General features: G+C 40.1%; 1 protein-coding gene across 7 annotated transcripts in view; it reads right to left on the bottom strand.

Moving 5' to 3' along the window:
- Nucleotides 1-5791: 5791 nt before the first annotated feature.
- The window catches only part of CLCN5 (chloride voltage-gated channel 5), a 196183-nt gene continuing 181041 nt past the window's right edge, over nucleotides 5792-20933 (bottom strand). For all 7 annotated transcript variants that reach the window (XM_036996326.2, XM_036996327.2, XM_073228044.1 and 4 more), the window contains 6 exons: nucleotides 18184-18264; nucleotides 17416-17958; nucleotides 15462-15648; nucleotides 14065-14463; nucleotides 13691-13907; nucleotides 5792-12480 (listed from right to left, as the gene is read on the bottom strand). In XM_036996326.2, the coding sequence (XP_036852221.1) occupies nucleotides 12390-12480; nucleotides 13691-13907; nucleotides 14065-14463; nucleotides 15462-15648; nucleotides 17416-17958; nucleotides 18184-18264 (1518 nt within the window). In that variant the 3' untranslated portion in view covers nucleotides 5792-12389. The remainder of the gene's footprint in view (nucleotides 12481-13690; nucleotides 13908-14064; nucleotides 14464-15461; nucleotides 15649-17415; nucleotides 17959-18183; nucleotides 18265-20933) is intronic.

Genomic DNA, 20933 nt, shown 5'->3' with positions numbered 1-20933 from the left:
GCATTCTGGGAGCAAGTGAAAGGAGAGGGAGAGTGCCAAGAGATGAGGTATATTAGCTTTCAAGGGCTGCTGTAACAAAGTGCCACAAACCAGGGGAGTTAGGCAACAGAAATTCAGTGTCTCAGTTCTAGGGGTTAAATATCCAAGGAGATCAAGGTGTCCACAGGGTTGATTCCTTCTGAGGACTGTTAGGGAAAATGTGTTCCAGGCCTCTCCACTAGCTTCCAGTGGTTTGCTGGCCATCTTTGACACACCTTGGCTTGTAGAAGCATCACCTTCATCTCTGCCTTCATCCTCACATGGTGTTCTCCTTGTGTGTATGCTTGTTTCCTAATTTCTCCTTCTTATAAGGACACCAGTCATATTGGATTAGGGCCCACCATACTCCACTATGATCTCACCCTAATTTAACTAATCACAGCTGCAATGACCCTATTTCCAAATAAGATCACATTCTGAGGTACTGGGAGTTAGGACTTTAACATGAATTTTAGGTGGACACAATTCAATGCATGAAGTTAGCAAGATAGGCCAGGTGAAGATCATGGAAAGCCTCAGAGGCCAGGGTAAAGGGTTTAGATATGCTCTAGATGTAATGAGAAGTCACCAAAGGGTTTCAAATCAGGCAAGTGGGGTGACTTGATCTGATTTATGTTTTAAAACTGTGGCAGCTGTGTTAGATTATGGGAGAAAACAGCCCTCTGTGCCTATATGAGTCATATGGCTCCCTGCTAGGAAAGGGAATTCTCATGATAACAAGCACTTACTGGATCTGAGGCTTTAGTTTTCATTGTTTATGATTAGTTTGAAGGAAAAACCAATTTTGCTTCCAATTGATGAGATGAACTCATTTGTATAACCACATATAAAAATACTGTTTTCTTTCCTGGATGCTTGCTTTCAAAAATTATTAGTGATACAAGCTCCTGGTAAAAACTTCAAATTACATCAAGGGAGGTAAATTAGTAAATACAGGACCCCAGACACTGCTCCCCCACACCTCTCCCTTCCCACTTTTCACTTTTCTACACCCACTTTTAAAAGATTTTAAAATTCATTTCTTTTAAAAGAAACTTCTTTGGAGATCCTCTTCCTAAAATTGTTGTCTTGTCTCTATACAGATTCTTACCCAAGGTAATTTTATCACTAGGTCAACTGTCCAGCCATGCAGGCTCCCATTGCCATAAAGTGGCCTGGAAACATTCAGGATGAACAAAACACTTGGCTGCAAGATTAGTAGTAAAAAGATCATTGGACATGGGATTAAAAACACTGAGTTCCAGTTTCTGTTGTAACACTTCCTGCTGCTGAGAGACTCACCAAATCACAGCCAAATAATTGTTTCCTCACATTTTCCCTATCTCATAGGGTTGTTGTGAAGTTCAAGGGTATTTGTTTAATAAAGCCTTTCTCATATATTGCTACTAGGGTAGATGTGGATAAAATCAAAGTTCCTGTGGCCAGGATTCTCACCTGGCCCTGTTTGGCTAGCTCACTACGCACATGTGGGCAATACATTGCTATTGATTGTTTACAAAGAGCTCCGCCCAGTGCTCTGGGTGACACGGTGGCAGGCTACAAGGCTGCAGGAGAGCAGAGCAGAGGCTTGAGTGGTGGCAGCACCGAGGACAGAGACTGAGACGCCTATGCAGATAGAGAGGCCCAGAGGCAGAGACCAGCTTGCTGCATGCAGTCTCACTCTGAGTGGATGGGAATCTAGTGATTGACCTGCCACTGTGGAAATAAAGTTGGGTATAACCCTTTCACCCAAAGAATGTTCTACTGTCATTTCTTTGGTCACATTGAATCCATAGTGAACTTGCCAGGGGCTGAAACCCACTGGCAAGACAGTAGACAACCCTCCTCCCCACTCCCCACATACACATGGCCCTTTCTGTTGGTATTCATCCATATATAAGGGAATTTTTGTTTTTTAACTGGAACTAGAAAGAGAAATTATGCTGGAGGACAGGCAAAGAATGAAGAGGTACAATTAGCTTTGTCAGGCTGGGTGATATCTAGGATAGTGAAGGGCTCTCCAAGTGGCTTTGCAGACTTCAAATGTGGCCAAATGGACATTGGAGCTTGAGGGAGGAAGAAAGTGCATGCATCCCTCTTGACAAGCATAGCTGACAAATTGGTGTGACCATACCTGGGATGCTCTGATTTGGTGGTATATTCTGGAGTCTCAGAAACAGAAATAACTGGAAAACATTTTGGGAGAAAAGGTGCCAAGATTCTGCTAATATTCAGGATAGGCTGCCATGCCCGTAGATATTGGACTTTGAAAAAAAAATTCTTACTAGAATAGTCTGCTGGTTTATGCCATTCAAAATTCTATTTTTGGATCGTCATCTAGGAAATGGGTCTGTTGCTTCCTTCACTGACTACCCAGTGCCAAGAGATGCTCATTAAATATTGGTTGAATGAATAGACTATTCTCATTCATTATCTCCTTTAGCTCTCAGGAGCAACTGAGTAACAGTGATGTTTGTAAAGCCCAGTTTTCAAAGCCGGTTTCACTTCATCTCAACAGTCCAATGAAACAGGTTTTATCATCATGCCTGCTTTATAGGTGAGGTTCTGAGGTTCATATAGGTCAAATCACATGCCTAAAACCACATGGCAAAGTAGGAGAGCCTAAAATAAACATGCCCTCTGTCACCTACACAGTTGTATGAGATAGTGATTACCAGATTGTGACTTGAATCGGTTGTGGGTGGGTAGGTGTGGTGTCCCTGGAAGGTGGTATACATCTAGGAAAGAGACACATCTTCAGGCAGGCAATAGTAGCTAAGCAGGCAAGCTCTACACAGCCAGCCATTCCACCAGTACTGCATTTTGAAAGGTCTTGCTCTGTGCTGAGCATTGTATCTGGTGCTTGGGATACAAGAGTGAACAAGTAGGATGAGCTCTCCCAGGCAGGGCTGAGATGGTACCCACCACATAGCAGGCTACGGCTTCAGAGTGGGTTGAAACCTGCAATTCTTTTATATGGTTTTCCAAATATTAGTGCAACACCTGGCCCCAAGCCTCCAAGAATGTATATTTTAACATGCACTTCAGGTGATTTTGATGCAGTCAGAGGAAGCCAGATGAGCCTGTTGTATAACACATAGGTTCCCTTTTATTTTACCCTGAGCTTTTAGATTAAAAATTCTACCTCCACCTCAGTTGTGCTATAGAGGCCCTCTCAGGCCAGAACATTTAGAAGGAAGTGATCTCTCCTACAGCCCTAGGCCAGTGAGGTAACCAGAAAAAATTGCCTCTGTGGTAAGGAGACTCTTGTGGAACACAAAACCATACTGTGAGCTATCCAGAAGCCCCTTTTCAAGAGGGATTCTTCCTGTGAGGTCAATCTCAGAGATCCTGAGTTGCATTTGATCAAGAAAAGCAGCAGTTCCTTTATAGCAAGCCTCGAGTCCAGTTCCTCTCATTCTAAATCCTGTGCTTCATCCACTCTGTCTTTTAGTCTATCTGCAGGCTCCTGAATCAAGATCCTAAAATGTCAATTTAGAGACACTAGCAGTGGGCAGTGTATAGACATGGAACCTCTTCAACCTGACAGCTTGAGGAGGCCTAAAGCAACCCAAAAGCCAAAATTGTCTTTCTCTTACCCTGAATGCTGCTTTCTTCTCAGAGTCCTACTGTTGTTTTTGAGAATAAGAATTTTTTTACATGTTTGAACACCTCTCTTACTCCACATCCCAGTAGCAGTTAAGATGAGACTGCTTATTATGAAGGGAAGAGAGCTCAGGAGAGGGGCCCTGGGAGCTCAAGGGAAGGGCAGAGTGTGAGATCCTAGGGAAGGAGCTTGGGAAACCTGGAGCTAGAAGCCAAAGGACAGGAGCTAGGGATCCCTAAGGAAGAGAGGGACTACATGTCTTGCTTTGATTGCCTGGTGTAATGGACTGAATGTTTGTGTCATCTCCCCAGATTCATGTATCAAAATCCTAACCCCCAGTGTGATGGTATTTGGAGGTGGAGCCTTTGGGAGGTGATGATTTCATGAGGGTGGAGCCCAGAGAACTCTCTAGCTGTCTTTCTACCATGTGTGGATACAAGAAGTCAGGAGTCTGCAATTCTAGAGAGGGTTCTTACCACAACGCAACAATGCTGGCACCCTGATCTTGGGATTCCAGCCTCCAGAACTGTGGGAAATAAATGTCTATTGGTTATAAGCTACCAGGGCTATGACAATTTGTTACAGCAACCAGGATTAAGACACCTGGGTAGCTCATGTTCACACTTCTTCTCCCTGGGTAATTATTAGCACCACCATCCCATTGTGAAGTGTCCTAGTCATACAATAAATTATATGGTCATCCAAATGAGAGGAACTAGAGAGCCCTTCTGTCCTCATTGTTTTTATGTGGAACACTGCTTTTAAAAAGAAACTACAAGTTTCAGACACCAGGAAGATAAGTCCCTTAAAGGCAGGGGCTGCCATGTGGTTGATTTTTTTAAAATAAGAAAAGCATGAAGTTTTATTATATACATTAAAAGGACAATTTCTGATAAACTAATTCCTTGTGACTGAATTTTGTATTCCCAGCATCTAGCTGTATGCATGAATTATGGTTTCTTGCCCTGCCTATCTTCAGACACAGCTCTCTTCTGACCAAACCACAGTATATAAGTATTTTAATGATTGCACTGACATCTGGTGGTCATTCCCAGGTTTTTCTCTGGGCAGCTGCTGTACTAGATGATGGATGGATCTGTACCTCACACTCTATTAAAGCCACTTTTATCTGAGCTCTACAGTCACCAGATATGACACTCTAATTGACTTCAACTTATTGATAGTTGGTAACAGCTAGACATACTGTTTTTTGTCAAAAGGTATTTAGACGTAGGAATGGCAATAATGTGGAAGGAGTCCAGTAAAATTTTAAATAACATCAAAAACTGAAATTTCTTTGTGGAATTGTAGGCTTATGAGGGAGTTATTTTTACATATTGGTGTCCTTTCTGAAATGATACCAAGTAGGTCAAAGGCATTAAAGTTCTTTGTAGAAATAAGATACCAAATCAACATCAGTGCCGATATGGTCAAATGTCAACAAAAACGTGGACACAGTAAACTGCCTTACTAGTGGTCTGGCTAACAGAGAGGGGGAGGGACAGGGGAGGAGGTATCAGATGCAGGAAAATAGTGAGCAAGTAGGAAAGCCATGTATAGCTTTCCTTTGTTTTCTGTGTTTCAGAGAGATGTGAAAAGGAAATGTTTGCATATTTGACTACCTCCCTGAAAGCCCACCTCCTTGGTCACTTGAGAGGGTATTCCCCAGAAGGCATATTAATCCAATCACTCCACAAAGAGGGTACTACTAATCCTACTATTCACTGGACAAATACTTCAAACACCCACCCTACTCCCTATAAGAACTGACTGTGGGCAAGACGCCTGGTAAAACCCATAATCTTAAATCATTAAAAGCTCGAAAAGAGAGAAGAAAATACAGCTCCCAGTTAATTCTCATGTCATCAGGAAAGCATCACAAGTGTGTGAGACAGGAACATTTAAATAGCCATAAGGAATGAGGTATCTGGAATTTCTCAGAAAATGCATGTTGCCTCTCATCTGTCTCCTTATTGTAAAAAGTATTACTGAATCTGAAAACATAGAAATAATTATTTAATAAATCTTTTTAATAAGTGAGTCTTCTAGTAAGATTTTGTAGCTGCCTTTTACATAATCTCAAATCTCACACCCTGATCCCCTGCTTTTATGATCAGATCCAGAGCTACAAAATTTAGGGTCTTCAAAAACATATCAGAAACCAGGTTGGATAAGGCTGTGCTTTATTACATGCATAATTACAAATCTGTGCTAAGTGAAAATGTATAAAGCAATGGCGACCTGGGCATAAGCCACAGAGAAAGGGCTGGACAATCCCATTAACCCTTCTAGCAATGTCTATTCCATTGCCTTTAACATGATTGTTTCCATTTCTTACAATTTGCATAGCACTTCTCAAAGTACTTTCCATTCATTGTCTCAATTTATCCTCACAACAACCCTGTGAGGTAGGTAGGGCAATTAACATTATCCCCATTTTGCAGATGGGAACACTGAGGCACAGAGTGGTTAAGATCCCAAGGCTAGTTAGTAGGAGCATAGGGAATAGAAACCAGGTCTCCTGACTCCCCAGCCCATGTCTTCCTTTTTAGACTATGTTACTATGCATGACCAGGAAGCAGAATGAAGTGAGCAGTGAGCCACAGCTTGGTACAGACTGTGCCTACAAATGGGGACCAACACCTCTAACAGCTAGAATAAAGCTAAGAAAGCATGACTAAATGGTTGGCAACACTCAGATAAATAACTGCTGTTAATAGCTCAGCACCAAGCTTCCTGCAGAAACTCGGGCTCTATTAGCTTTGGTTGATGCTAGTTTCTGGATGCCTAGCTACTGCTGATGTCTATACATTAGCATCAGTTGAACTTTTACCAACTCTCAGGAACTAGAATGTCGAGTCAGATAGCTTTTCTTTGGCTACTACAATTGGAGCCAGCCCTACAAATGAGCATGTTACAGAGATATTTATATAGTGGCCCATGGGTTAGAACCCAGACCCTCTGCTCCTCCCAGTCCTATTGGCTCACCCAGTGGGTGGTATTTTTCCCATAGCCAGAAATGAATGGAGAGAGGCAAGAGCAGGAGGCTGGCCTTGGTCAAATGAGGAGTCACCATTACGACATCGATATCCCTAGGTGGTCTGACCAGGGTGCTGTCTGTCAGGCTCAACACTTCCTGGCCTATACCTGGTTAGCAGCATAGCTTCAAAAGAAAGTTTAAAAGAACAAAATATTAAAACATCATTTTTCATCTAAAATGAAATTCTTGATCATTACATAGTCCCAAAGGACCAAATATACAATAATAAAGTAAATACTTATTTTAAAAAAAACTAAGTACTAAAAAGGGAGGGCAATGGAAGAAAAACAGAGAAAGGATAAAGTGATATGGAGGAGGGAAAAGGAGCGCTCTTGAAGGACCATATATTTTGAGGTACATTCAATATGATAAGGACAAACATTCCTACCCCAATAAAACCATCTCTGGCTACTCCCTCATGCCCATTTTGCTAGATGGCATTTCACTCACCAAATCCTAGACTGCCTCTGACTTTCAATGGACTTGGACCAGTAGATAATGACAAGGTTTAGCAATAAATACTTCATATGCCTGCCCTGAGATGCTAAGGCCCTCGACACTCCCAACACATGCCACTGGCTTTAGCCCCTACAGTACAACAGAGCGCCGTTGGCCCTATCAACTCCGAAGTGTCTTCCATTCTCTGTTCTCAGAACAATCCTTTCTCTCCCTGCCAAAGTCCACATCCAAACAACACATCTGTAACAGTTGAGAAGATTTTGAATTTAGGGCATGGGGAGGGGAGAGAGAGAGAGAAAAAAAAGGGGGGGGAGGAGGAAAGAAGGAGAGAGAAGGAGGGAAGAGATAATTTTTTAAACCCTTGTATTTTTATACCACTGTATGCTGTTTCTCCTTAAAGGGCAAGACTAAATACTATTCATTCAATGAGTGTGCACACAGAGGCTGAAGACCCTTTGGCAGGAACTTAGAGGTAGGAATTTATGACGGTAGGATCAGGCTGGGTGACCTGAAGGGTCCCATCCAAGAAATGCAAACTCTGCACATCATATCCTTTCTTCCTCCTTGTGGTGATCTGGCACAATCAAACTACATAGTGGAGAAACCAATTTTGTTCACTTCATTACTATAAAACTTGTTCAGATCCAGATATTTAGAAATGAGACTGTGGCCAGCAACCATTTGGGGAGTAACTTAAGTTGCTAACACCAACCATTCCAAGAACTTCTCTTCTTGGAGCAAACAACTGAAATTGAGGTAGAGCAAAGGTCACCAACAGGTCTACTATGTCAATTTCACTTTGAATTTACACAGCTCCATGAGCTGTGATCTGCAAAACTCTCACTTTTTTCTTTTTTATACATAGCAAGTACATACTAGGGAGGCTAAAAATATACATTAAAAATTTTTTGCTATCAAAATTTGAGACAATCTACTTAAAGCTTATCACTTAGGCAATGGCAGTAGATGCTGCCCACCTTCATGAATAGATGTCTCATTTTATGTCAATCCTCTCCATAAAAAATAGACTGCCTCCAGCATAATGCTGCTTTGAACCTCTCATTTGCTTGGAAAGCCTGGTCTCTAGGAGACCGCTTGGTTTTTTCTCCCCTCAGAGCACACGTTCAAGCAGTTTTTCCGTCCCTGGATATATGGCTTGGGGCATGGGATAGCCTTCGTCCCACCACCTTACAAGAACTCATATATTTTCTTACTGAGGCTTTTCCACTGCCATAACTTTCAAATATGTCTCTAAAAGGAATCTAGGCCACCCAGAGATGGTTAAAAAAAATCAAAGTTTTAGGACACTTAAGTTCAGACCACATATTCAGACATCTATTTTTTTAAAGAACTCAATATTCTACTTCCCATTTTCTTCCTAAGTTCCTAATTTTTCTAAATTTCTAGTCTTTCAGGATTTTAGGAGCACAATACTCTATGTACCACCATAAAAGATGCTCTTCTGCTTTCTCTGAACTGATCAGTGGCCTGTATTTGGCTCTGATCCAGTACAGGTGAACCAGTTCCTCACAGTACAATGTAGCCAGTCATCAGGAAGTACTTTGGCAATATAAAACACACTGGCTCTTTTAAATTCTCAACATTGTCTTCACTATCACTATTAAAAATTAAACCTCAAAAATGGCATTCCTTGGGACTTATTTTTTAAAAAATGAAAACAGAAACAGGATACTGTGGGTAACAGGTATATACCTTCCTGCTCTTCACCTAACAAAACAAACCTGCCCAACCAGGACAGGTGATTCAAATATTTAAAACATACAGCAATGATTACTTTCCATGATGGACTCTATGGCACGCTGTTTTTAAAAACATATTTGCTCCCCCCACGCCTGAACTGGTTCATCTTCATGTTCAAACAGAATTGAAGACTTGCTAGAGAAATTTATACTTCGCTCTGCCCTTCCTGTAAAGGGCTCAGATTCAGCGTCTGGTGCCAAACAGTTGAACTGTTTTGTGGTTCAATCAGCAAATTAATCATTTCCTCTGCCAGCTGGCAAATCCAAGTTCATCAATGTCAGATTATCTACCAGAGGATATGTGTTCTGTGAATTATATCACCTCTACTCCATAGCTGGACTGAGCCAGAAGAATGCTAGAGCCAGAAAAGAGGAGAGTATCTGAACAAACATCCAAATAGAAGTGATCTTGAAAGTGGCCACTATTTTGGCATTTTCAGTCCCCTGTTTCTCCTCTCCAATGGTATAACTAATCATGCATGAACTGTTTCAACTTCTTTCATTCTTTACACTGAATATTTGAAGATACAAAATGTAGCAGTTACACTTTTACAAATCTATAAACTCTGATTCCTTTCATGGCTGACGTCTACCAGATCTTTTCTCCCTGGAAAATCCTCTCTTGAAGCACTTATTGACATTCTTCTGTAAATCCTTCCCTTGTGTCAGGCAATTTTCCTTTCTAATATCAAAATAGGCTAGTCTCTCAACTCATATTAATTTTTTAAATCACAGATTATCTAGTCTTTTGCCACTGAGATGTGTGGCCATTTGAGGCTACTCCCTATATTGACTTTATTTATTGGTTAAGTATGTCCAACTGCTGAATTTGCAATGGCATAAAGAATGTTTTCCTTTGCCTCAAGACAAGAAACTCTGAGTGTTAAGGTGCTGAGCTAGCAGTCTATTAGAGAGCTCTAGCCACAATTAGCCAACCTTTGAGCCAAACCATAGAATTAGACAGATAATGGATACCATACTCTACAGTTACTTCCGGCGTATGAGTTATAAGGATTCCTGAGAAGCTGAGGTTAATGCATAAGATTTATCAGGAGTGAGGTATCAAAGGAATATTACTCTCTGGAGGGCCATCTGGAAGTATACCTTGGCACAGTGTTATCTGGTTTCTTGAATTTATTATCTGAAGTAACACCTTAACACTGGCTCATCTGTCTAAAATAAAAAACAGAGACTAGGAGAAACACAAAGGCAAACTTAGACACCCTCCATATCACTGTTGCACTAGGAAATGTGACCAAGCCTTTCACTGTCATGAAATATCAGAAATACTAACACTTTCTGTTTTGTAAACTTTAGTTGGTCAGCTAATAAGATAGGTAGTGAACCGGAAATACACAGATAAGAATGATTTCCACTACTGGGTGGTCGGTCAGACAAACAGCCTCATCTCGTGTGAGGGAATCAGTGGGACGGAAGGGACAAAAGATATAAAGTTACTGAGTCATGACTATGGTATAATATAACCTAGAGAGTTTTTTTTCTTTTTCATTAAAATGCTAGAGTGATATACTTAAAAAGAGAAACTCTAATGACTAATTTGACATTTTTAAGATAAAAATCAAAATAAGCTTTGGCTACCCAGTTCTGGACAATCAAAGAATTTCAGATTTTGGAAAGACAAGAACTAGAAAATCCTAGAATCAGGGGTCAGCAACTTTTAAAATGAGGTGCACTGAGGTGTTTGGGAGGAGAGGTGGTGGGTCAGGGAGGATATACCGCATGACTGCTGATTCTGGGCTAGAAGGGTGGTGGGAAGTGCTGGGAACAGACCTGAAATGTCGGAAAGGCTGACCCCTCACCCATGGCAGTTAAGCCTTGCTGCTGTGTGCATTGGTGTGAAAATGGAGGCACGGCAGCAGCAACTGGGCTACAGAGCAAAGAAAATGGCTGTGCATTACATCTGGTCCACATGCCATCACATTGCTGAGCCTTGGTTTACAATTTAACTAGCCCTGGAGTTACTTTTTTTGTCATAGGAATGATTAACCAGGCACAGTTCTCAGTCCTGAAGGAAGGATTCAGGACTGAGGAGTGGGAAGATTTTAAGAATGGAGGGGAATAAGCGTATGTGGGTAAAACTATAGAAAATGAAACAGTCAGAATGATGGTGGTAGCCTGTAATTCCACCAGGTGTCCCTACAGTGTGATGTTTTCTGCTGCACTAAAGGTGGTAGAAAATTGAGATAGGCACCTTTTCAATTGAATACAAGCACCTTTGGTATCACCAGGCCTTGTCCACACCCCTGGGTCTTAAGATGGTTCTACATTTTATTTAGAATTCTAAGGAGCCTCAAGGGAGTCCCAGCTGCCTATCTTGTTCCAATGCACTAAATATATGTGAACGGGCCCCAAGCTGAAATTCATGCTCACAGGGACAACACTGGCCTGTTATTCACTCTTTACAGTAGGAGGAGGTTATTTTAGTATTGGTGGTCTTTATGAAGGAGTGCATTAGAATGCAGATACAGCTCGAGGTCTTCCTTTGGTTTACCAGTATGCAGCCCCGACTTGGCTCCCTTTACTATTCTTACACATTCCAGAAGCCTAAAGCACCATCACTCATGGAGGTGGCATCTGGGTAAGAGGGTTAGTTGGGACCTCATAAAAATGTGAAATTCCTAATCACTGACTTTGCTTAGAACTTAACTAATGATTCATTTAAGGAAGCTGGACAAATCATTCCTTGCTACTAACAAATTCATGACAGAGTCCTTGTCAACTAGCTACCAAATGCCTTCTGGGAAATTACCCCTTTTGCAGACAAGGAGAAAGTTCTAGAACTTATCTTGTGCACTTCAAAAGAGTACCAGGAACAAGCAAGCTATAAAAGTCAACCCCTCTAAATTCGTTTAGAGAGATTAACCAAAGCAGCACTGTCTTATAATCAGATATTAAAGTTAGCATACACATACACACACAAACTCATAATGCTAAATATTGTAACAGGAACACAACAACATTTGAACTGAATTTCACAGTCTGGAAAACACCATTACTATTTTCCTTCTGACTTTCCTTTCTGTGGTTGGAGAAGCAAAGCCCCTTAGTTTACACTTCATCTTCCACCAATGACAGAGTCCAAAAAAAGTGACTTTTTCATGAGTTTCCTCCAGGCTATAGGTCAGGACAGTTGGAATTTTTTTTGCATAGTTTTCAATAATTGCATATTGGCTAATAATTATGTTTTAAATTTTTTAAAAATCTCTTAAAAAAAGAAAAAGAATTAAACCATAGCAATCTTGTTTACTCTTTCATGAAATCCTCCTAATACAATATCACAGAAGCCTAACTGTATTTTCTCCTAAAGAGAAGATTAATTTCTAGAGATTATGTAGTGCAACTGGTTAACTCAGAGGAAAGAGACAACACATAATATAACTTCACCATCCAAATATGGGAAATGTATTTTGGGTACCCAGTTAATAAAATATATCCATAGTCCGCAATGTCCTTCCTGTTTTATATCCAGCACAACCTTGTGATTCTAGTTGAAGAGAATGGAATCAGGATCTTGGTTCGCCATCTGTGCTATATGCTTTAAAACATCCTTTTTGGTAATGATTCCAAGCAATCGCCTAAAAGACAAAACAAGACAACGAAACAAAGATAAATCTGTAGTTAAAATAATATTCTCAAAGGTGACAATTTTCCTCCTCAGTCCTTTTTAACTTTGTCTGTGGACACTATATGCACTTACTGAATGAGATAACAGGACTAGGTTACACGTACCAGATAAACGAGACTACGCATGGATCCCTAATATGCATCAAACATATCTACTTCTAGGTCTCAGATCCCATTATTTCCTCTGGTTTAAATATTCTTCTCTACATATACAAATGTCACTTGCCTTATACAACCCAGGTCAAATGTTCCTCTTCCAGAACACCCTCCCTGATCCTACAAGACAACAGGGCCTATGCCCTCTTCCCAGCAACAGCATGTTCTGTGCACTTGTCCTGTTTGCTGCCATGCTGCACGCACTTATATGTTCTTAGCTTCCCTATAACACTGCATACTCCTTGAGGGCAGAGAAGGGTCGTATTCATTTTTGTGTCTCCCCAGAGTCTAGTGGAATACCTTCTTACAAGAGTAGGGATTCAGTAAATGTTGAATGAATCATTTAAGGAAAGCCTTCTTATTGATTTAAATTCTGCAAGACATCTGTTACAACATTTAGAGATTTCAGGGGGTGAAATTCTTATATAATTGCTGGATTAACATACTACATTCAGGAAAAAAAATCTCTTCTCTCCAACCTCCCCTCTTTTCCAATAAAAATAGCAGGGCTCCCTTTGCTGGATAAAAAATATCCCAGAAAGAGCGAGCCTTGGGAGTCAGAAAACCTATGTTTAAAGCCTGCCTCTACTGTATATTAACTGGGGGCCCTTGTGTAAATCTTTAAACCTCACTGAAACTTGGTTTTCTCACCCTCCAATAATAATAACAAAAGTACTATAAGGACCAAAAACTATACATATACTATCTAATACCATTATAACTTCAGGGTTGCCTGTTCATAAGAACACAGCTGTTTCCTTTGTGAGGGAGGAACTGAGTTCTTAATAATGTACAACCAGCAGTTCACATCTCCGAAACCCACTTTCTTGCCCCAACTTCTTTTCTATTAATTATGAGGATTAAAGAAACACATCCATCTTTATCTCAGAGCTTCCAAAAGGCCTATAAGTGCTACTAATGCGCATGTGAACTGGGTTCTTCTTTCTCTCCCTACAATTCTCTCTTCTCCCACAATCTAATATGTCTTCACCAAACAGCTCTCACCCATTGTGTGTAACCAGGCACTGCCGCAGTCCCAGCTTGCGGAATATATCCACTACGATCTCCATGGGTGTAAGGTCAGTCACAGTGAAGGGGCTGAGATCCAGGATGTTCCGAAGCTTCAGGGTGGGTGGGGTGTATGGTGGCATTGGAGGAGAATGCTCAGTGAAATAAATGATGGAAGTGCTCACCACTCCGTCCTGTTTTTTTCGAGCATTTTCTATTTGAAAAGTAGGGGGGAAAATGTTGAAAATGGAAGTGCTAGTTCTATCCTTCTGGCCCCTAACTAGTCCCCTCTTCCCTCTGTCTTCCCTCATTTCACACATACTTCTTTATTTCCATAGTGGATGCCATTATCTTCTTTTTAATATCCTTACCAATTGAAATAATGAGATCTCTTCGGAGGACAAAACCCACAAGTCTTTGGGACTCCCGGGACACCACCACTGGGAAGCCACTGTAAGTGGTTTCACTGATTATGGTCTCTACATCTTCCACGGTCATACTGTCCTGAGTAAGGACAGTCAACAAGGGATCATTTCTCCGGGGTTTCATCACATCCATTGCCAGGGTCTTATGAGCAAACTCTTCTTTGGCTTCCAGAAAGGGATAACCATTGAGACGGATGTGGGCATCATAGATGCCCTCCCGCCCAAGAGCATCTGCCACCCACTTGCTTGTCATGGCTGCAGCCATCAGAGGCACAATGTATTCCAAGCCACCAGTTAGTTCAAACATTATGACAACAAGAGAAACAGTCATTCGAGTCACCCCGCCTGTAAAGAAACAGACACAACGTACTGAAGGCAGGAAAAGTACAGGATTCATTATAATTATGGGCCTGTAACAGGCCCCATCTAGGAAAAGCTTACTTACCAGGAACATTGCTAAAAGGAGGTCTCACCTATAACTGTACAGAGCCCAGCAACTGCATGAAAGTAAGTTTACAATGGACCTAAGTCAGATTTCTCAAAATAACACCTACAAAAGTACAAAATATTTTCTTGATTCTTTTTTTATTTGTCTGTTGCTCCCCCCAACCCCCAATTATAAAAGTAATTGCAGAATATCCACAATTTGTGTAACACTAGAGGGACTAGAGGTTCTCTGGGATACAAAGGCCCATTGTAGAAAATTCAGAAGATATTTTTAAGTTTATAAAAGAAAGTCATTATTCATAAGCTCATTGCCTAGAAATAAGGAGAGTAAAAACTCTGAATGACTTTTTCACATTTTTTACTATGCAAAAATACATATTTTTACATAGGTGGGCTCATATTACATGTTGAATTCCCCACCATACTTTTCCCCTCACTTTATACTGGGAACATTCTGTATATTATTACAAATTTATTTAACATTATATTTAAAGATGTTAAATATTAGCATCACATTCAGTGGCTGCCTAGTATGATATGTGGATGTACCACAATTTATTTAACAACAGTCCCTTTCTGTGAATATTTGGGTTGATTCCACTTTTTTGCTACTATAAATAATACCATGATGAACACTATTTTGCAAATATCTTTGTCCAAATTTCAGATGATCTCTTCTGTATGATGGAATTTCAGAGTAGAATTAGTCTCAAAGGGGAGGAATGTAAACATAGGGTAAAGAATGCTTTCTTAAAGCACTTGGAAACTGGCAAACCCAACATGAACTTAAAATTATAGTCACTTAAAAAATCCACAGTCAAATATGTTCAATATCACATTTCTTTATTATGTCATCTGGTAGCAACTTCTTTGAAATCAATGCAAACATGACTCACCTAAGCAGGCGGCAGCCCCGACCATTGCATAAAGGCCGGGGGTGATGCAGTCAGCTCCTTGACTACACCAGCTATTGAAGATGGCCCAGTCGTGGTGGTAATAAGCCAGTTGTTCCATTCCTACTCCTAAAAGTCGACCTGCTATAGCACCAACAGCCATGCTAGGGATAAAGAGGCCAGAAGGGATCTGCAAAGAGAAAGCAATAGATGGTTACTGAGAAATGATATGATCACCTGGCATATGGTAAGGGCTGGAGGACTGACCCTCTGTGAAGCAAACAGACCAATGACAATTTAACTATGCACTATGCTAGTAAATGGCTGCAAAGATGTGTATGACACTACAGGGACTGGAGGTTCTCTGGGACATGCAGGCAAGTATGACTGCAAAGAAGCTGACCCTGATTTGGGGTCCATCAGGCAAGAGCCTTTACTCTCCAGACCAACACAGAACTGGAGGCCTTTCTCAGAGAAAAAGGAAAATATATGGAATTTCTCATACATGCAGACATTTTCCCCAATTCTGAATTCTTATAAACAACAATTACCTTTTATTGACCATCTACCATGTTCTATGCTGGGTGCTCTTCAGACAAGATTCATAAGCTTTTTACAACTACCCAGAGATAGGTGTTATTATATCAAAATCATAGAGAACCTAAGGTTTAGAGAGGTTAGGTGACTCACCCAAGGTCAACATATAGTAAATACTGGTGCTGGGGTTTAAATGCAATGCTTATAACCACTCTCATGCATTGGAACTTACCCACTGCTCATAGAAAAAGGATGGCACATGAGATTTCAGCTGATTTCATAACAGTATATGGAAACATTAAACAAAATTTTTAAATGAGGTAGTGACTATCGTTGCATGACTATCCAATAAGGAGTGCACATCTGCCTCCCCACTCTTTTTCTTGACTCCTAGCATAATCAAGTGAACTCTCAATTTTCTGTGCTAAGAGAGGAAATAATGACAAGTAATCAAAACAGATTATTTTAAAATAGCTTGTGTTTGATTTTGGAATACCTTTGAATCTGGGTGGGTCTAGTGATCTGAAAATTTACTTCAAAGTAAGGAATGAAGCCACAAGGTAAAAATCAACTCATGAGGTACTATAAAACTTTCCAGGGTGTTGAGGGGGATGGATACCAATTCAGAGATTACAGTACTGCCTACACTGAGTTGCTGTCTCTTATTTTCTGGTTTGAATCTCATTTCTCCAGAGAATAGAGGGAAATAACTTGGTAGCTTGGGTACTAAAGTAAAAAAAAACAAAACACAAAAACCTAGGAAGGAGGAGGACAATACCTAAATAAATTTTTCCTTTCTGGTTTCTTCTGAAACGTGGAAATAACAGGTATTAAAAATAAAATGCTGGCCTGATGTCTACTTTTGATGGTTTAAATATTAATTTAGGATCATCTGTGAAGTTCTTAATAATTGGACAGTGATGACAACTATAAAAAATACATTTAGCTATATATTGGATTGAACCATTTGAAATTGCCAAAATGGCTGAATATCAGCAACTTCATTTGGTTCACCCTAATATTTTGCTTTCTTGGTGAACTCTAAAGCCACCTTATAAGGACCAAAAATGCGATCCAGATACTGTTTTAATAGAAAATGCACTGGAACAAATACCTCACCATCCTTTTTAAGGGGCAAAGTATGTTTTCTACAGAAAAAAAACACATTTCTACTTAAAATGTCATTACTAAGGTTTGCATTTGGCCTAAAACTAGGCTTGGACAACGTTAGAGAGAGGTAATGATTTTCTAAGAAGTTATGAGGACATATGTGAGTAAAAAGAGCTTTGGGAGGTAGGGGATAATGTTGGGTAAAGTTAGAAGTGCCACATGAGCTATGACAATTGTATGGTATCTTGGCTTTGCTCTCCAAACCCACAGCTACACATACATCCACTGAGTACCAAAAGAATCCCCTCACCTTCATGCCAAAAGTGAATACAGTGATGATAATTTTCAGTATGAGTGCCAAGGCCAGCTGCCACATGGCACTGTAGACGCCTACACCAGCCGGTCTGTCGGGCAGTTCACCCCCCTTGCTTGTGTTGAAACGGTTCTCATAATCACAGAGCTTGGAGGAGTCCAGAAGGCCACAATCATTAAACAGCTCAGAAATGAGTTCACTTGTGCTCATCCGGGTATATTCATTGGGGAAGGCCAGGATGGCAGTGATGGCTGTCACAACGAGTACCTCTATGACAGGGTACTTGCCCAACTGTGTGGTCTTGCGCTTCCGACACCAGGCAATGTTTGTGTGGATAAACAAAGCTCCCCACAGACCACCAAATATGCCCAGCAGAATGAATGGTACAAGCTCAAAGAGATGCCATGGGGTGTGAAACTCCACATAAAATAGAACCAGGCGACTATTCCCAAACGGATTGATAGAGCGTAGAGTAAATGCTGCCACCAAGGCAGCAAAGAATGAACGCCACAATGTTTTGAGGGGAAAATAATAGCTGACCTGTAAGAGAGAAGGTGAGAAAGCAAACTCAGTCAATATGCTTAAACTGTTTGAGGTGAAGAACTGGTGCTGCAGGAATTAGAGCTGTGGACGTGAACTGTCCAGAGATCTCTGGTCACGTGGTAAAGCACTGAGTTGGGCAGAGCACTTTGGGACTGCAGTGTACATAGATGATGGCTGGAATTCCTGACACTGAGTGCTCTCCAGACAATTAAAAGTAGTTACCTCTTCTAGGCTGAATAATACTCCGCCGATAGGTGCCCCAAAGGCTACAGATACACCAGCTGCCGCTGCAGCCGACAAGACCTGCAATACAAACCTCAAAATTAGTGATAGGATAATGCCACTTTCCTCCCTTTAATCACATTTTTAAAAGGAATGTTAATGGTTATAAAACATTTTTAGAAAACCTTTATATGCTCCATATCCAGTTTATCAAAAATGAAGTTCAATTTATATTATTTTGAGAGCAAACACTGTATGCTGAATTTTAAACACATGGTTCACATGCATGAGCAGGTGGAGGGCCTTTCCTTTGTAATTAATCTAGACATGTACTTTATTCTAAATTATGCCCCCTCATCCCCAATACTCCCAATTCGTAAGCAAATTTGAGTTTGCCGACCTATTTACCACCTAAATGGAGTACTTACAAGTGATGTACTAACACAGCACTTTCATTATGAAGGAATGACTTTTTAAATGAGCTTTTAAAAAGGCTCTAATGAGGAAAACTGAAGTAACAATTGACTCACAGTTATTCAGGAGCTGCAAATATTCATACAATAGGTATTTAGGGTTTCCTGTACCCGGTGCCCTACTTCATGCCTAGCGACCTGTGGAATAAGAATTAGGGAGGCAACTAGAAGTAAGGTTGGGGATAGATTTTGAAGGGAAGAGAAGACCTAATAGATGTGGCAAGAGAAGGAGCTAGGAGGGAGAGGAAGAAGGAGAGAAGAAGCTGTCAGAGGAAAATAGGAAGGGACAAGGGAGTAGAGAAAGAGAGCAAGTGATGTTTAGAGAGCAGCACTTTTATGTGGAGCCATATGCATAAATGTGCCCATATAAAAATGTGCACGACATGCAAACCAGAATGAATAGAAGGATAAAGTCCTTCCATTGGATTCGGGTTGCTGTGGAGTGATACATGATTTCGGGTAGCAAGGAAATATTTTGAAGAGAAAGTTGAAAACAATTAACAGTTTTTGAAGAATAAAATAGGTCTTGGCTAGATAAATAGGCAGGTTTCTCTGGGAGTGTAAGATGGTCCACAAAAATGTAGGGGAGGAAAGAGTAAGCTCTCTGGTGCTAGTTGGAAAGAACTTTGAAGTTCATGACTATAAAGGCTTTAATCTGAAAAGAATTAGGACAGTCAACATGGACCTTGAGGAAAAGGATTTCAGTGACTGTTTAGGATGAATTATGAGGTAGAAGAAAGAATCGAGGTGACAAGTTTGTTTTAATTTTATGTTGTAAAGTGGAGTCTTGTCTATGCGCTTCCTCCTCAAATCACTATTTTACCCCCAACCATCTGCCCACTTTGAAAAGGCTCTGGGACACAAAAAAGGTACTGCCAATGATGAGAACAATAGGAAAAAAAACTGGAGAGTCTAAAGAAGCAATAGGAGTAAACTAAAGTTTCAAAGAGTCATAGTCTAGTTAGAGAAATATATGACATCTGTACAAACAGCCAACTCCTCTCTCATATAATAAGGAAGTATTTGGACAAAACTGCCAATTTTATGGAATGAAAGTAACCAGCAATCTATACTTTCAGAGTCACCTCTACCCATGAGAAGCCAGCAACAATCAACATCTTATTCTTGACAGGTAAAATGTTTTTTTAATCTCTTTAACTTCTGTTGCACATTATTGCCATCAAACATTCTCACCACTTGAATACTGCTGTTATGTCCCTCTACCATTTGACAGGTACCTAAACAATGTCCTCAGATTTCTCCCTCTCTTGCACCTTCTAGCCTTCCTCTCTGGCCAGGAACTTTTCCCCTTGAACTATCAAAATGTATTCCATATTTGAAACTTCGACTTCTTTAAGTTTCCTCCTGGGTCTTATGGTTAATTTTGTTTTATTTTGTTTTCAGAATAAATTGCTCAGTTCCAATTTTGTGAAAAGCCCTCTCCAATGAAATGACCTTGGTCTTGACCCATTCTATATGTGATTTATTTATAATTCAAGGAAAATACAGGAAGAACCTTTATTTTCTTAAATCTTTAATTATAGCTGTACAAAATTAACCAATGACTTGGACTATTTTTTAAAAACTGTTCTTCCTCCTCAAAAGGATGTACATTAACAAACTGCATAAACATGAGAACAACTACAGAGATGCTGTGGTGGGACTAATTTAGCAGGGCTGAGGTAAAAGGCAAGAAGAGAGAGTCAATACAGAGAGAAATGAATTCAGTGTGGTATTAGGTGGGAAATAAAAGATGAAAAAGCTGTATCTGAAAACACATGCTGAATTTATATTTTTAACAGGAATAAACAATTCTTTAGAAAATCTATTATTTTTGTAACTTATTTTGTAATAGAAACAGCACATACTTGTATAGAATTATATATAATAAAAAGTTAAACTCTTTGCTTCTCTATCACTACCACCTCACTTTCTCACTCACCAGAAGTAGACATTTTTAACAGTTTGGGGGTAAAACCATTTTCGAGACATTTTCTTTCTAGGTGTATATATATATATGTATGCTTTTGTGAAATATTAATTGAATTATACTATACACATTATTCCAAAATTGTCTTTTGAAAGTTAATGGTGTTTTATAGCCTCATTCTATGTCAGTATAATAGGGCTATCTCATTCTTCGTCATGTCTGCATAGTATGCCAGAGTACATACAGAATATTGTTTATTCAGTCTCCAGTTGATGGGCATTTTGATTGCTTCCGCTTTCCATGATGTTGACAAATGTTCTGCTGATTATGCCCTTACATCGTCATGC

Source organism: Manis javanica, chromosome X (genome assembly GCF_040802235.1).
Source record: "Manis javanica isolate MJ-LG chromosome X, MJ_LKY, whole genome shotgun sequence".
Lineage (NCBI taxonomy): Eukaryota > Metazoa > Chordata > Mammalia > Pholidota > Manidae > Manis > Manis javanica.
Note: the sequence above shows the minus strand (reverse complement) of the source record. Positions and strands in the feature narration are given on the sequence as shown.